Genomic DNA, 13,772 nt, shown 5'->3' with positions numbered 1-13,772 from the left:
CTATTTTTAAGGTAAAGGAAGGGTTTTGTCCTAAATCTAGCCCATGGTTCACTATCAGGAATGTTTTCCAGTTATGCTAAAGCTCCATCCAGTGACAAAGTTAAACAGAGATATGAGGATGCGATGAAAGGGTGCAGGAAGCAAAGATGCCAAAAGAGAGAGATTTTGTTCCCTAACAGTGTTAAATGGAGCTAACACGTGGTATTTATATGTAATAAATGATAAAAGGTTCCGGGTATGGTATGTGGGTCTGGAGCCAGCCATCTTCAAAGTGCATTTGAGGGACAGAAACATCCTCCACGATGGTCCGATAGCGAAAGGAAATGAAGAGAAATAAGTAATCGTAATGAAGAGCAGACTGTTTTTTGCAGCACAGGATTTTTATCAAATATTTTCCTCCATTGGAAACATCTAAATTAAGACAGGGATGTTCAGAATAGCTGCAGAAAGAAAAACAGGATGAAAGTGTTTGCATTGCTGTTGCAGGGCTTCTTTTGTTGGAAACGAATCAAAATCAATTTCAGCAAATGGATTAAAGAAGCACATGCACACCATCCTGCCATAGAAAATAAAAAATAAATCAGTTTGTGTTTTTCTGTTATGTTTAAACTGATTTAATTCCTCATAACACCAAATGTGGATCCCATTGGCTCATGTGCACCACTAATATAACTCATGTGTATTTCTCTTATCACGTACTTGCTTCAACAAACACAGATGTCGCAGCACCGTTTGCCTTCCCAGTGGACCTGCAGGCGTACCCCACGTACTGCACAGTAGTGGCCTACGTCACTGACCTCAGCACTATACGCCAAAGGCTGGTGAACCGCTTCTACAGGTGCGTCCTCTCGGGTTATCAGATACAGAGCGCGTGTGAAAGAGACCGACCGTAACAGCTGCGTTTTCCTTTCAGGCGGCTCTCCTCTCTGATGTGGGAGGTTCGCTACATAGAACACAACGCCCAGACGTTCAACGAGCCGGGGTCATTCATCGTCACCACCGCCAAGTTTGTCTCTGACCTCATGCTGCAGTTCATTAAGTGAGCACATTTAATGTCGAGCGTTACTAAATCACAGTTACGTGATGTTAAAATAATCATCTGCAATGTCCTCCAGCTTTCCCAACAGCTGCAACAGTCGACTTTTTGGGTTTAATAATTAGACATGAATATTTTTTAGATCATTGACCCTGTCCTATCACAGAGGAATAACTCCTGATTTCTTCCACAGGGACCAAAGTCTGACAGACATCATGCCGCTCTATAAAACTATGAAGAAGGCGACCTTCTCTGACTCTGAAGATGAGGTGTGTGTGACTGTCTGTATGCATGCTTACGCTGCATTCATTCACACGATGACGCGGGCACGTTAAGCGGAAAGCTTTGAAAACAGACACTAATCTCGCTTTTTTTCCTTCTTTTTTTAAATTATTGAGCTAAAAAATATAATTAATTAAGCTGACAGAGAAACATGTTAGATTATTTTTCTTTTATCCTATTTAGGATGACGAGGAAGAGGACGAAGATACTAATACTCCTGGAACATCCACACGAAACCACAAGGTAACATATGTAACAGATTCACACGAGCGGATGCTAGGGGTGCAACAATACTCGTATCGATACTGAAGCGTTCAATACAGTGCTTTCGGTTGGGTACGCATATGTATCGAACAATACAAAAATTTTTATTTATTTTATCAACTTTTCTTCTGATGATGCTGTCTGTGTTGAGCGCTCAGTGGATCTGCGCTCGACAGTGCAGCCTAGGCTGAGTAGTCGAACGCAGATGCACTGAGCGCAGAGCAAGCTAGCGAGACAGAAGCTAAGCTCGTTGCAACCTGGCAAATTGAACCTCCCCCACCCTCATTCAGATCTGGCCTTTGGAACTATTTTGGTTTTCATGTGAAGTATGACCCTGAAGGTAAGCGCGTCATGGACAAAAGTAAAACAGTATGTCGGATGTGTCACGCAATGCTCAATTGGTGGGAACTAGTGCGTTAGCGCAGTTAGCTCGTTAACGTGTTGGCCGTCCAGCCCCACGCACGGGGCGATCCGCGGTAGCTCGTTAACGGAGATTTGCCGTGTTGTGGCGTTAACGTCATTTCAACGAGATTAACGCTGACAGCACTAGTGGGAACACAACGAATATTTACTCCGACATCATCCTAGTGCAAAGACAAGTGGAAGCAGACAAAAACAACAAGCGCATGCTACAAACTTTACCCGAGTCATTTAGACAGCCGTTAGCACATGATTCTCCTTATGGGGACCTGATATGTTTAATATGCTGCTGAGAATATAGCCCAGAAGAAGCGTATAGTATAGCTTTTATTTTGGAAAGAGCCATTTCTCTGTAATTAACTCTCTTTTCCAAAGATGAGTGATTTCTCGATCAGATAGATTTATTTTTTTATTACTTTGTTGTTTCAGGAACATTAAATTTAAAAACTGTACTTTTCAGTCAAAATATCAATTTATAATTTTAATAAATGACAAATTAAAAAAGCATGAACATTTTTTTGTATCGAAAAAATATCGAACCGTGAATATGGTGTATCGTTGCACCCCTAGCGGATACAGTGTCAGTGTCGATGCAGCTTCAGTATCAGAAATGACCGTTTACTGGTTGTTTACTAATTCCCACAGGCCCGTCGACCCATGCAGCGCCAGCTGCGAGCTCGACCTCATTCGTACGACCCTCACGCGTGGAAGGGACGCTGCAAAGAGCTGCTGGATCTCATCTTTCAATGTGAAGACTCTGAGCCCTTCAGAGAACCTGTAGACCTACAAGAGTACCCGGTAACTATGCAACAAACCTCTCGCTTTTTGTGTTATGTGCGTGCATACCTGCGAGCTCAGACTCAAACTCTCTGGAGCTGATGTAAATTTTAAGCTCCTTGTAAATTTCCATCACAATCACATTGATTTGTGTTTTCAGTTCCCCTGTTTGGTCCTTGAATCACACAGTCTGGAGCACAAGTGGCTCCAGTTCAATTATGATGAGTGCTGTTTGAGGCAAAGGCCTCTTCATTCAGGTTGTGAAGGAGATGATGTGAACTGACTCACAGCTTCAGTGGCCTTGAGTTCTCTTCAAAAGAAGAAGGATGCAGTTCTTTCACTTCTGGTTTAGGTTTTTTTCCTTTTCAGCTCATTGACAGTAAAAACCTCAAACCTCTCTATTCTCTCACTTCTTTCCCATTTCTCTCTCTCTACTTTCTGTCATCTTTTGAAAACAATTCAATGAAAGATGAAATATCCCAACTGTCCCTCTGCTTCTTCAAGGACTACCTGCAAATAGTTGAATCACCGATGGACTTTGGCACTGTTCTCAACACGCTGACGGAAGGAAAGTACCAGTCTCCCATCGAGCTCTGCAAGGATGTCAGGCTCATTTTTAGTAATTCCAAAGCTTACACGCCCAGTAAGAAGTCTCGGGTGAGGGTCACAAACACACATTTACAGCTCATTATGCCTATAATATAGATTTTATGGCTCCATAAAATTAAATCCTCAAATTAATTTTTTTTAACTTCTACAGATTTATAGTATGAGCCTAAGGCTTTCTGCCCTGTTTGAGGAGCATATCAGCCCCATCCTGGCTGACTACAAAGCCATCCACGGCCTGACTGATAAACTGACCAAACAAGGCACCGACAGACAGACACGACACACTACAGACAGACAGACACGGCACGTAATGAAGAGGAGGAGGAGGAGAAGCGAATCTCCTGCAAGCAGCACCGCGTCCAGGTAGATGAAATTTAACTTTCTCTGCAGCTTTAAATATATATATTTTTAACCTGATGTCACACTCGGTTACTTTTTGATTTCATTTCTAGCCCAGAGAGAAAGAGACGCGTATCGTCCAGAGTGAACGCAAAGAAGGAGCCTTCGCCCGTCCCTTCACGACCCTCCTCTCTGAGGCAGAGCATCCCCGTCAAGCAGCAGCCGCCTCAGATGGTCAACGGCAAAGCCGAAACGCCAGCTCCAGGACGCACGCGTAGCGCTGCGCGCCATACTACACAGTCGCTACCCTCCTCATCCTCATCACATAACGTCACGAACAGCACGCCGAGCACAACAGGTATCATCACAGACGTCACAGAAGTCACTGCAGCAGGCAAAGGAGCAGTCGGTCACAGCATGTTGCTGTTACATTTTGGTTTTTATACACACACAACATAAGTTTGTGAGTCCGAGTCGCTGACAGTCACCTTTTGTTACCTTTGGACAAAGCTAGGCTAACTATACACTGCCTGTTTTTCAGCCTTTATGCTAAGCTATGCTAACCAAAGTGATGTTGATTTTCTTATCTGATGCTGGACAAGAAAGCACACTACATCTCCTCGCCTGTTACCTAGCCTATCTCCTTCTCATTACCAGAGTCGACTCGCTCGTTGCGGGCTCATAACTCTGTGCCAGCTTCGTCATCACCAGCTCCTGAGAAGGTGACACCTTCCCAACCCACAGAGAGTAGCAGCGGCAGCACTCGACGGAAACTCAGGACACCTGTTCGACACACACCAGGTAAGAGATCACGTCACAGTGAAGTGACCGTGTAGAGCAAAGGTTTACGATCAGGACGTAAACATTTACGTTTCTGTTCTTTTCCATCTCAGGCTCTCCTGGCAGCACTTCATCTCATAGCACAGTCCACCTGAATGGCCACGGTAGTCACGTGACCCTAGGTGTGGGAAGAAGGGGGAGGAAGTCGAGAATAGAGCCGCCAGTGAGTCCACCAGAGGTGTCAACCCCGGCCAGCCCTTCAAGACCGCGAGGTCGCCCACCTGGCAAGAAGAGAGGCAGGAAGAGCAAGCAGGAGGCAGAGGACACAAGACAGAGCGGCAGCCGCAGGAGCTTCACCCCCGACGACGAGGTCGACCCGTCTACAGGCGACGAAGGCGGCATGTCTTCTGCACAGGAAGTGTTGTCGGACTCTGGCATGGCGTCGACGCCGAGACGGCGTGGCCGGCCCCGAGTGGTGAGAATCGAGGAACCCGCTCCTCCTCCCGAGTCACCGGAGCCCTCGCCACTGAGGAGGAGCAGCAGAAGGGCCAACGAGGAGGGCACGCCTCCGCTCCAGACCCAACGACCCAGCCGGAAAGAACCTCCTAAGGAGGAGGAGGAGGCAGGCGACGAGGCAGGAGGGTCCATGCGCACACGTAACCAAGGTCGACGGTCAGCCTGGTACATGGAGGAGGACTCCGAGGAGGAGCAGAGGCAGCTGCTGTTTGAGGACTCATCAATAACCTTTGGCACCTCCTCAAAAGGGCGTGTCCGCAAACTGACAGAGAAAGCCAAAGCCAACCTGATAGGCTGGTAACAGAGGAGCCACGCAGGCTGGGACGTGTTCGCTCGCGAGGAGGACTGCGAGGGCGGAGTGGAGGAAGTCACGCTTAGCGGTGTATGCATTTGTGTGTGCGTATGTGTGCGTACATCCACGGAGTCGCTGGTTCAGCTGCTGCTATTTGAAGCTGAGGAGAGCAAAGAGTTACCAGCCCACTCCTTGTCGCTGCCCCCCCCTTCACCTTCCTCTCTTGCCCAGTAAGCACATCTGTACGACAGCCGATGGCATGTTCGCGTGTTCCAGCTCCTCCTACATTATTGATCCATGTTGGATCCCGCAGGAGCGCGACTCACATCATGTCGACGGTGTTGTGACTCCTCTCTTGTGAACCACTCTGTCTCCTTCTGACCTTGTACACAGTTTGCTGTCAGATAAAGTTGTTGGTAGTTGGAGACTTTTAGTACTTGAAAAAAAAAATCACGAGGAGGCCAGATGTATCTTATCGAACTTTTACTATTTTTGAGGACTTTTCAAGTGTCTCCGCCGGACAGATGGAAGATGCCCACGGAGCTGAACGCGGTAATGGACGACGGGACCGCTGGCCTAACAACGTCCTTTGCCCGCTTCCCCCCTCTCTCCCTCCCTTCCTCATTGTTCCCAGTCTTTTTTTATACAACCTGCTCTCTGCTTTTTCTAAGATTTGTACGTGATCACTGCTCTCTGTTTCGGAAGTCTTACACGTTGGCTGATCTATCTGTCTGCGCTAAAATACCAAATGGTGTACCTTTTCGGAGGTACTGTAGATCTGTAGGTTTTGTTTACTATTGATGTGTGTGGGTGTTTCTTTTCCTTTCTTTTCTCTTTGCATGTTATTAGAAAGAGGAAGCAATGTTTTTTTCCTTTTCCTGATGCTGTTTTTACTGTGGCGAGGAGGAGAAAAAGGATGCATGGGTGAAAAGGGTCATTTATGTCTCTCTAGTTCATGTTTCAAAGCGTCCTCAACATTAGCAATACCTTGTGCCTTTATGTCTTTTGTATGGGTGTGTGCGTGCATGTAGGTGTATGCGTGCTTGGCTTCTGCCCTGCAAAGTACATGTGCCTGTTTGTGTACGAACTTAGTTGTGACTATGCGGGTAATTGAAGGAATGCGTGTATGTTTTTTTTCGTTTGTTTGTTTTTTTAATAACACAACTGAGCGTGTCATTTCAGCGTGCAAACAGTGGCATACAGTTTGATCGTTGTGAAAACCTCTCAAAGAAATGTATTTATAGCAGCTGAAAAGAAATTTACTGTTGTTGTAAGCATACCATTACTCATGTCGATATATTATCCTATAACCAACCTATTGTCAGTTTATACCTAAGGTACAGAGGGGCGGAGCTTCGGGTGACTAGCTTTGAGATGCACTTACCAGAGACCGGTTATCAATGCAGTCTTAGGGAGTAACCATGTGTATTTTAAAATCTTTAAACATATAAAGTTTTAAAGTGTCGATATGTTTCCACGGTGACTCCAAACTTGTACGCGCACACATAGACACACGCAAATCTGTCTCGCATGTTCTAGCACTTTCTCACGCCTGCTGCAAACAGGAAGGAGACGGATCAAACTGGGATCGGACTGAATTTGAACTGAAAGCAAACCGGAGAAAGTCTTACCTTCATCTTTCTGATTGTGTGCCTTTGCTACTCTGGCATATTGAATCCTTGGTTTCTCCTCTTTGGGGCCTTTATTTTTTTAGCGTTTGTTATCGTTTCGGATCTCCCGGTCATCGTCACTGGGTTCAGAGAAACTGGACTTCCGGGAGCGGATTAGACTTGACAGGCTCGTGAGGAAAATAATGAAAAGACCGAAACATTAACATTTTGACGGGACAAACATATTATGTCACTCTTTGTACACACAGGTGAGAGTTTATAAAGATGGGTTTTGTTTTGTTTTTGTGGGGGTTTTTCTGTTTTGTTTGGGGGGGTTTTCCCCACAGCACGGAGTGAGTGAATGCCAGAATCCATGAGTTTCCACTCGTGTTGCAGGACTGACTGGACGGAACTGGATGGTAGCATCAATATACACCTGGTTCTTTTCATAGGTCTCGTCACATATTACTAAACATATATCTCATCTGTTCATCTTTATTGTCAGTGTCTTTTTTGTTGTTGTTATGGATTTGTCAATGCCAAATTCTGTCTTTGGGCACTGAAGTTGTAGAACACGGCTTTTGAATGTGTTTTATTTTCTAAAGAGATTTTATTGTCTCCATCGTGAGTGTGTTGAGCTGTTTTACGTATGACGCGTTGGCTGTTTTCTGTTTGTGTCCCTGCCATAAAGGACGATATACAAGTGGCCGCATATGTGAAGATGGGTTTTTTATCCTCTGCCACACCTATTTCAGATGTTCTGGTGGTTCATAATTGCTTTGTTTATGCTGTGTTTGTGAAGAGTTTCATTCAAAAATTGCCTAAAAACACTGACACTATCCTCCACAAATGACATGAAAATGAATTTTATTCTTGAGGTTTCAAGGTTATATTTGCCTATGATAATATTTATGTTGTGGAGAAACTTTATTGTAATAATTCATGGCTTTAATAAAAAAAACACTCTAAAAACTCTTCAGAAACACAAAGATTTAAAGATTTTTATCATGTGATGAAAGCAGAGATGGGCTTGCTTTGACCCAGGATTCTCAAATTTGAGGTATGACTTTATTTTTAAAGGGGACCTTTTACTCTGACGTCCATGTCCATGTATTCTGTTGTAATGTACTCCATTACAATAGTTTTGTCTAATTCACAGTTCAGAATGATCCTTTTTACCTTCTACTGGACCTTGGTGTAGTTCTAGTTGATCCAGTGTCTTAAACAAGCTCTCCCTCTGCTGTTATGCCAGCTTTCCTTTTATTGTGTGTCTCCTGCAAACAAACAATCTGTGGGCGGAGCTTCTGTGCTCAAATGACCGTATAAGGAGGTGTCGGCTTTCGCTGACATCATACAGAGCCAAGAAATGAAAAAAACTTTTGGAAACAAAGTGTTTAGTGGCTCAGATGGGCCACCATAACATATCCTGATGTCATTAATTATAACAGTATATAAATATATCAGAAAATAAGAAGTTTAATAGATCCCCTTTAATGTGTTTACATGAGCCAGCTGAAAAATAAACAGTCCTCCAGAACTACATGGGACTGTGAGATATCGGTTACACGGCCATATTAAATTAGGAACTTTTGATGTGCTACATAGCCATTTAATCCCCATGCAATAAGGTGATGGTAAGGATACTGTATATTTTTTCCATCTATTTTTTTTTCTTCACTGAAATACAGTCAAAGTGGGAATGCAGTGGGTATCAGATGTGGTTATTTCTGCTGTGACACCCTGTTCATCAGATCATCACACTACCTGTACTCATCGCAAAGTAGATGCGCTGATATAGCGTAGCTGGTCATATTACCTTAACCGTGGCAGATCAATGTGTGCAACCTAATCATTTTAAAGGGGCCTTAAAAAGAACTCACTGGTGTATAAGCAAGACTTTGGGTGTTAAGCCATTCAAACATCACACATCTGTATCCAGCTCTTTATACGGTGGAGGTATATATGCTGTTAGGTTTTCAGATTCTAATGTAGGATGGTGGTGTTACTGGCTCAGAGCAGCACCTCTAGCTTGACGCTACATGTAAACATTCACACTGGCCTGTGCTAATGTGTGGCAGAGCTGTGCTGTTTTGGCATCACAGTCTTTGGTTAATGGTCACTGTGTGTGTGTGTGTGAGAGAGTGTGTGAGAGAGAGAAGGGGCTTCATGTTAGCCACCAGGAAGAATTTTGGGTATGTTTTCAGAAGAGGAGGGGAGGGGGTCTTTTTCATGTGAATTGATGAGGTCGTCTTTGTTAGTTTGGATACTTTTTTTTAAATATAAATATATATATAAAGGAATTAATGCAAAAAAAGAAGCATAAGGCTAGAATGTATGTGTAGGGGAGTACTGCTGTCCTGTTAGTTCATACCAATATTTTAAGTGAATAAAAAGTTGTGTTTCCATATTCACTTTTAATGCTTGTTGCTTCTTTGTTGTATAAAGATAAAATAATAATGATAATGAACAAACACTCGAGCTGTAGGTGGGAAATGAGGTGCAGAAGAATGAACAACACTCCCACCTAGCGTTGGAAACGGTAAGTGCACACAAATCACCTCCCGCTCCTCGGAGCCCACACCTCCGGCTCTTCCTGACGTGGCGAGCCGCTAAAGGTCCTTGGGTACTCCGTGGGCTGCGGCTATTGGTTAGAATACCTGTTTGGCAATTTTTCCCAAAATGTAAATACACAGGTGGCTGGAGGCGACATGGGCCGGAGTGTGGTTTATGTAAATAAAACAGAAGTGAAACCGCGCCGCTGTGTTCGGGTTTCCACGCGCAGCAGACTCACTCAAACGCAATGTTCGACACGCAGTCGGAGGGAAGACTTTAGAGCTTAACAAGAGGTAAGTGTCACAATTAGAGTTAGTAAAGAGCTTTCGCGGTTACCTGGTTCGACCTACCTGCGGGGTCACGTGTCCTTTAAAGTTTTACCTGCTACAACTTTATAATAATCTAACAGCCGCCATAAACATATGTTTGAGCTGAAAGTAGTTGCCTACGCTCAACAAACTTAAACCTATATTTATTTGATTTAATATATATATATATAGCTATCGCCTAGGTTAATTTTGGCGCTCACTTTCGTGCATGTACTTTTGGTTTCCGGGCAGGTGCCAGCTGTGCGGTCATGCCTGTGCTCAGGGCCTCTGCGGTGCTGCAGATCGCGCTGCTGCTCTCTGCCGTGCCCGCGCAGTACTTCATCTCCCGGTGGAGCGGCTCCTCGGCGGCGCAGCGCTACCATGCGACCACGCGGTGAGATCAGTGCGCCAAAAACCGTCTTTTTTTATTTACCGCATCGAGGTTTGCAAAAAGGGGAAAAACGCCTTCAGTTGGCTGGATGTGAATGACACACAGTAACCTTTTATGTGAACTATTAGATAAAGTGGGACTTACAGACTAAGGACTGTTGTGGTCGTTTTCTTTCTGTTTTACTAATAAAAAGAACATTTTTGGTTTCAGATTGCTTCGAATATGGAGAGAATGGAGAAAATCATACATGAATGTCACTGCATGGTCAGACTGGACAAGCCAGCAGATGTCCAAAGCCATGTGAGTGTTTGAGATGAATGGCATTCAAATGAGGACTGAATTTAACCTGAATCATCGCTCGCTCACTCGGGATCTGAGGCTACAGTTATTTGCATAATCTTGTTTCATATTCAAATCCAAATTCAAAAAGTGATTTCTGGTGTTTTTATGGAAACACATGAGTTGTATTTAGAGACTGGTGATGTGTTTGTTTCCTGAAGGTCTCTGGTTGGATTGGGACAGGAAGATCAAGCGGGACAAGGGTCACCTCCCCTGGAGACCATGCTTTTTGACAATGACCTGGGATTCTTTGGAGGTTTGTGTCTATAGCTCTGCTATACTGAACCATTTTTAACCAGCCACATGTGATACAGTCTGTCCATATCCTCATTCTCATAGGTTAATGTGAAATTTCACCATCCCCATCGAGTGCAATGAATTACCAAAAACTAATGGATGTTTAATTCTAATTTTACATGTCCTCCTGAATTATTGCACTTTGAAAAGCACTACATTTATAGTAATGTGCAAAAGTCTCAAACCATCCCTGATATCTTTATATTTTGCAAGGAAAATAGGAAATAGATGCAGTGAAACATACATGGAAATACATTATATGAGGACAAAAGAGTTTGTATGATCCTAAAAAGCTTGAAAATCAATATTTGGTGTGCATACTTTTATTCTTCAACACACAGCCTGAACTCTTTTAGCCAAGCTTTCTTGTTATTTCTTTCAGTAGTCTTCAGGAATAGTTCTCCAGGCTTCTTGAAGGACATTCAAAGCACTTCTTTGGATGTTGGCTGCCCTTTTGTTCTATTCTCTGTCAAGATGATCCCACAGTAGTGTTGAGGTTCAGGCTCTGGGGAGGCCGATCCATGACTGATGGTGTTCCACGGTTTTTCTATCCAGGTGTGCTTTTACTGCATTGGCTGCTTGTTTGGGGTCATTCTGATGAATTAAAGCTGTTGCCAGTCACACATTTTCCAGATGCTACTCTGTGGTGGATCAGAATATAATGATGATGATGGTACATTGCTGTTTGTAAGTCCATTGGTTTTGACAAGATCCCCAACATCACTGTATGAAATGCAGCCCCAAACCATGGCGTTAGATGGATCAGCTGAAGATGCAGCTCTCGGGCCCAGTGTCAGGTTTTTGCAGCATTTTCTTCCGTTTCGTGACTTTGGATTGCTGTAGGTATTTTTTTAAGGCCCGTCGCTTCTTTTGCCCTAAGAATCACTCCACACCATGTTGGGATATAACAGGTTTTTAGCTAAGCACTTTGGCAATCACCTTATTAGTATTTGTTTTTCTGACAACGTTTACCTCCAAAAATCTGTACTTTTTATTCCTTACATTTGGTTCAACAGTATCGTTTATAGCATTTATGCTCAGGATTTAAAGTCGGCCGGAAGGAGTGCTCGTATCCGTATGTTGTGTTTGCTCGACAAACATCAGCAAACACACAAACTGTTTGTGTGCAGTTTGTCTCACGATGTGTTGCTATCTATGGGTCCAGCTTCTGTATTTGCAAGGAGAGAAAAAAGAATGAAGTGTAGCAGAGAATTTGCATTTAAGACTACGATGCTTAGATTCATTCACTGAATTCCAACCGTCTAATGCAAAGATACTATAAACAGTGTAGGGAATGTATAGCGGCCAGGATAGCTGTGAAACATCTGCTGACGTCTTGGTGAATTCAGTTGTGTAAATCCACAAAGAGCAGCAGGTCAGCTGATCACAGCCTGTGCACTCAGAAAACCTACCGAGGTCATATTAGAAATTATCATGGGATTTTAGTAGGGGTGGGGGGAAAAATTGATACTGTGTAGTATCGTGATATTTTGTTTGCTAATAATGTATCGATACAGGGACAGCAGAAATCGATATTTTGTTACAAAAAGGTTTTTGTGCTCTGATTTCAGAGCATGTTGATCCTTTTTCTGAGCAAGAATCCTGACATTCCTTCACTGTCCAAATGTGTTTAACTTGTTTTTGGCAGCAATAAACATGACAGTTTACTTATTTTAATTTAAGACATGTTTTATTTTAATTAAGTTTAAAACTTTTTTATTTAATGTAAAAGTATATTTTGTTTTAATTTACTTTCAGATTCTTCAGTTGCTGAAGGGGCTGCATAGTTTTCATAAACTGCATAGTTCAGAATAGCTATAATTGTACCAGATGGTTGCGTTCAGTTAAGTTGGACTTTGATATTAGAGAAAATGAATATTGATAAAGTTTACCTTTATGTACAGAATCTGAATATCGCAAAATATTTTAAAAAATTGCAATAATATCGTATCGTGCGTTAAGTATTGTGATAATATCGTATCGTGGGATGTATGGTGATTCCCACCTCTAGATTTTAGTTTTATTGCCTGGCAACATCAGAGCTTTCTAGAAAGAAATCTGATCGTGGTTTTTCATTAAAAACAGATCTTATTCATGTCATGTCAGTTCTGTAATCTCTTCTCTGTCTTTGTCACATCAGCATCCAAGACGGCGCGCAGCCCTCGTCCCTCGTATGTGTTTCTGCGGGTCGGAGAGGTGGTGTTGGAGACAAAAGGCCACATGGTTGGAGTAGTGGTGAGCTGGGACCCTGAACTGCGAGCTCCTCCTGAATGGGTTGACAGAATGTACTCCGGCTCTGATGTCAGTAGCCTCCTTCACTTCCTCTGATCATTTATTGGTAATATAATCATTTAAGTGTTAGTAATGGAAGCGTGTGTTCATATAGGACACAAGAGCAGAAAAGACACCTCATTACAAGGTGATCTTTGGAGGACCTGGACCCTCCTCTGTCATAGTTGCATACTTGCCCCAGACACAGCTGGAGCGCATCACGGGGATGAGGGTAAGTCCTGAAAATCACAGCGCATACAATCATATATATTAAAATAGGTCTTGGGCTTATTGTTGGATGTTTCCAGCCGGACATTCCCACCCTGGAGAACTACTTCACGCACTTTAATGGGAAACGCTTTGTTATGCAGCCCTGGCTCAGAGAGCTCTACCCAGAAGACGAGGAGGATGATGAGGGCGAGGACTTTTGACTCTGGAGTGTGAAAGCCTTAGCCGAGAGACAGTTTCATCCTTTGGCTTCTGTGGTTTTCTTCAGCCTGGTTCTTCTTTTTGTTTGTCAACTGGAGTCCAACGAGTGGACACAAAATGCCGTCTTTAAGAGTCATCGACCCGCTCAAGTAAAAATAGGAGTTAAGAGTGATCATCGAACCCTGCCTTTAACGGAGTTGAAGATAAATGATCAAAGATGAAGAAATGTAACTACGCTTCTGAATTACATTTATTTCTC

At 43.4% G+C, this 13,772-nt stretch overlaps 2 protein-coding genes across 3 annotated transcripts in view; both read left to right on the top strand.

Annotated features, from left to right (window-relative positions):
- Nucleotides 1-9,218, top strand: part of phip (PHIP subunit of CUL4-Ring ligase complex) — a 44,159-nt gene extending 34,941 nt beyond the window's left edge. For both annotated transcript variants that reach the window (XM_085133992.1, XM_085133991.1), the window contains exons 31-40: nucleotides 718-838; nucleotides 914-1,039; nucleotides 1,230-1,305; nucleotides 1,502-1,561; nucleotides 2,648-2,800; nucleotides 3,284-3,436; nucleotides 3,540-3,751; nucleotides 3,841-4,085; nucleotides 4,385-4,528; nucleotides 4,621-9,218. In XM_085133992.1, the coding sequence (XP_084990118.1) occupies nucleotides 718-838; nucleotides 914-1,039; nucleotides 1,230-1,305; nucleotides 1,502-1,561; nucleotides 2,648-2,800; nucleotides 3,284-3,436; nucleotides 3,540-3,751; nucleotides 3,841-4,085; nucleotides 4,385-4,528; nucleotides 4,621-5,324 (1,994 nt within the window). In that variant the 3' untranslated portion in view covers nucleotides 5,325-9,218. The remainder of the gene's footprint in view (nucleotides 1-717; nucleotides 839-913; nucleotides 1,040-1,229; nucleotides 1,306-1,501; nucleotides 1,562-2,647; nucleotides 2,801-3,283; nucleotides 3,437-3,539; nucleotides 3,752-3,840; nucleotides 4,086-4,384; nucleotides 4,529-4,620) is intronic.
- A 412-nt stretch (nucleotides 9,219-9,630) lies between these two features.
- LOC146501313 (uncharacterized) lies at nucleotides 9,631-13,532 on the top strand. The gene is made up of 7 exons (XM_085134009.1): nucleotides 9,631-9,771; nucleotides 10,039-10,180; nucleotides 10,388-10,477; nucleotides 10,678-10,772; nucleotides 12,954-13,114; nucleotides 13,200-13,316; nucleotides 13,393-13,532. Exons 2-7 carry the CDS (start codon nucleotides 10,056-10,058, stop codon nucleotides 13,513-13,515), a joined length of 711 nt encoding a protein of 236 aa, XP_084990135.1. The 5' UTR covers nucleotides 9,631-9,771; nucleotides 10,039-10,055; the 3' UTR covers nucleotides 13,516-13,532.
- The last annotated feature ends 240 nt before the right edge of the window (nucleotides 13,533-13,772 follow it).

Source organism: Neolamprologus multifasciatus, chromosome 15 (assembly GCF_963576455.1).
Source record: "Neolamprologus multifasciatus chromosome 15, fNeoMul1.2, whole genome shotgun sequence".
Taxonomy (NCBI): domain Eukaryota; kingdom Metazoa; phylum Chordata; class Actinopteri; order Cichliformes; family Cichlidae; genus Neolamprologus; species Neolamprologus multifasciatus.
The sequence above is the reverse complement of the archived record's forward strand: the minus strand, read 5'-3'. Positions and strand labels throughout refer to the sequence as shown.

Bases quoted from the DNA above. Each gene is read 5' to 3' on its own strand.
- LOC146501313 (XM_085134009.1), top strand. From the start codon at position 10,056: ATGCCTGTGCTCAGGGCCTCTGCGGTGCTGCAGATCGCGCTGCTGCTC. The intron at 10,478-10,677 runs GTGAGTGTTTGA...TGTTTCCTGAAG, and splicing joins CAGCAGATGTCCAAAGCCAT to GTCTCTGGTTGGATTGGGAC. The intron at 13,115-13,199 runs GTCAGTAGCCTC...GTGTTCATATAG, and splicing joins GAATGTACTCCGGCTCTGAT to GACACAAGAGCAGAAAAGAC.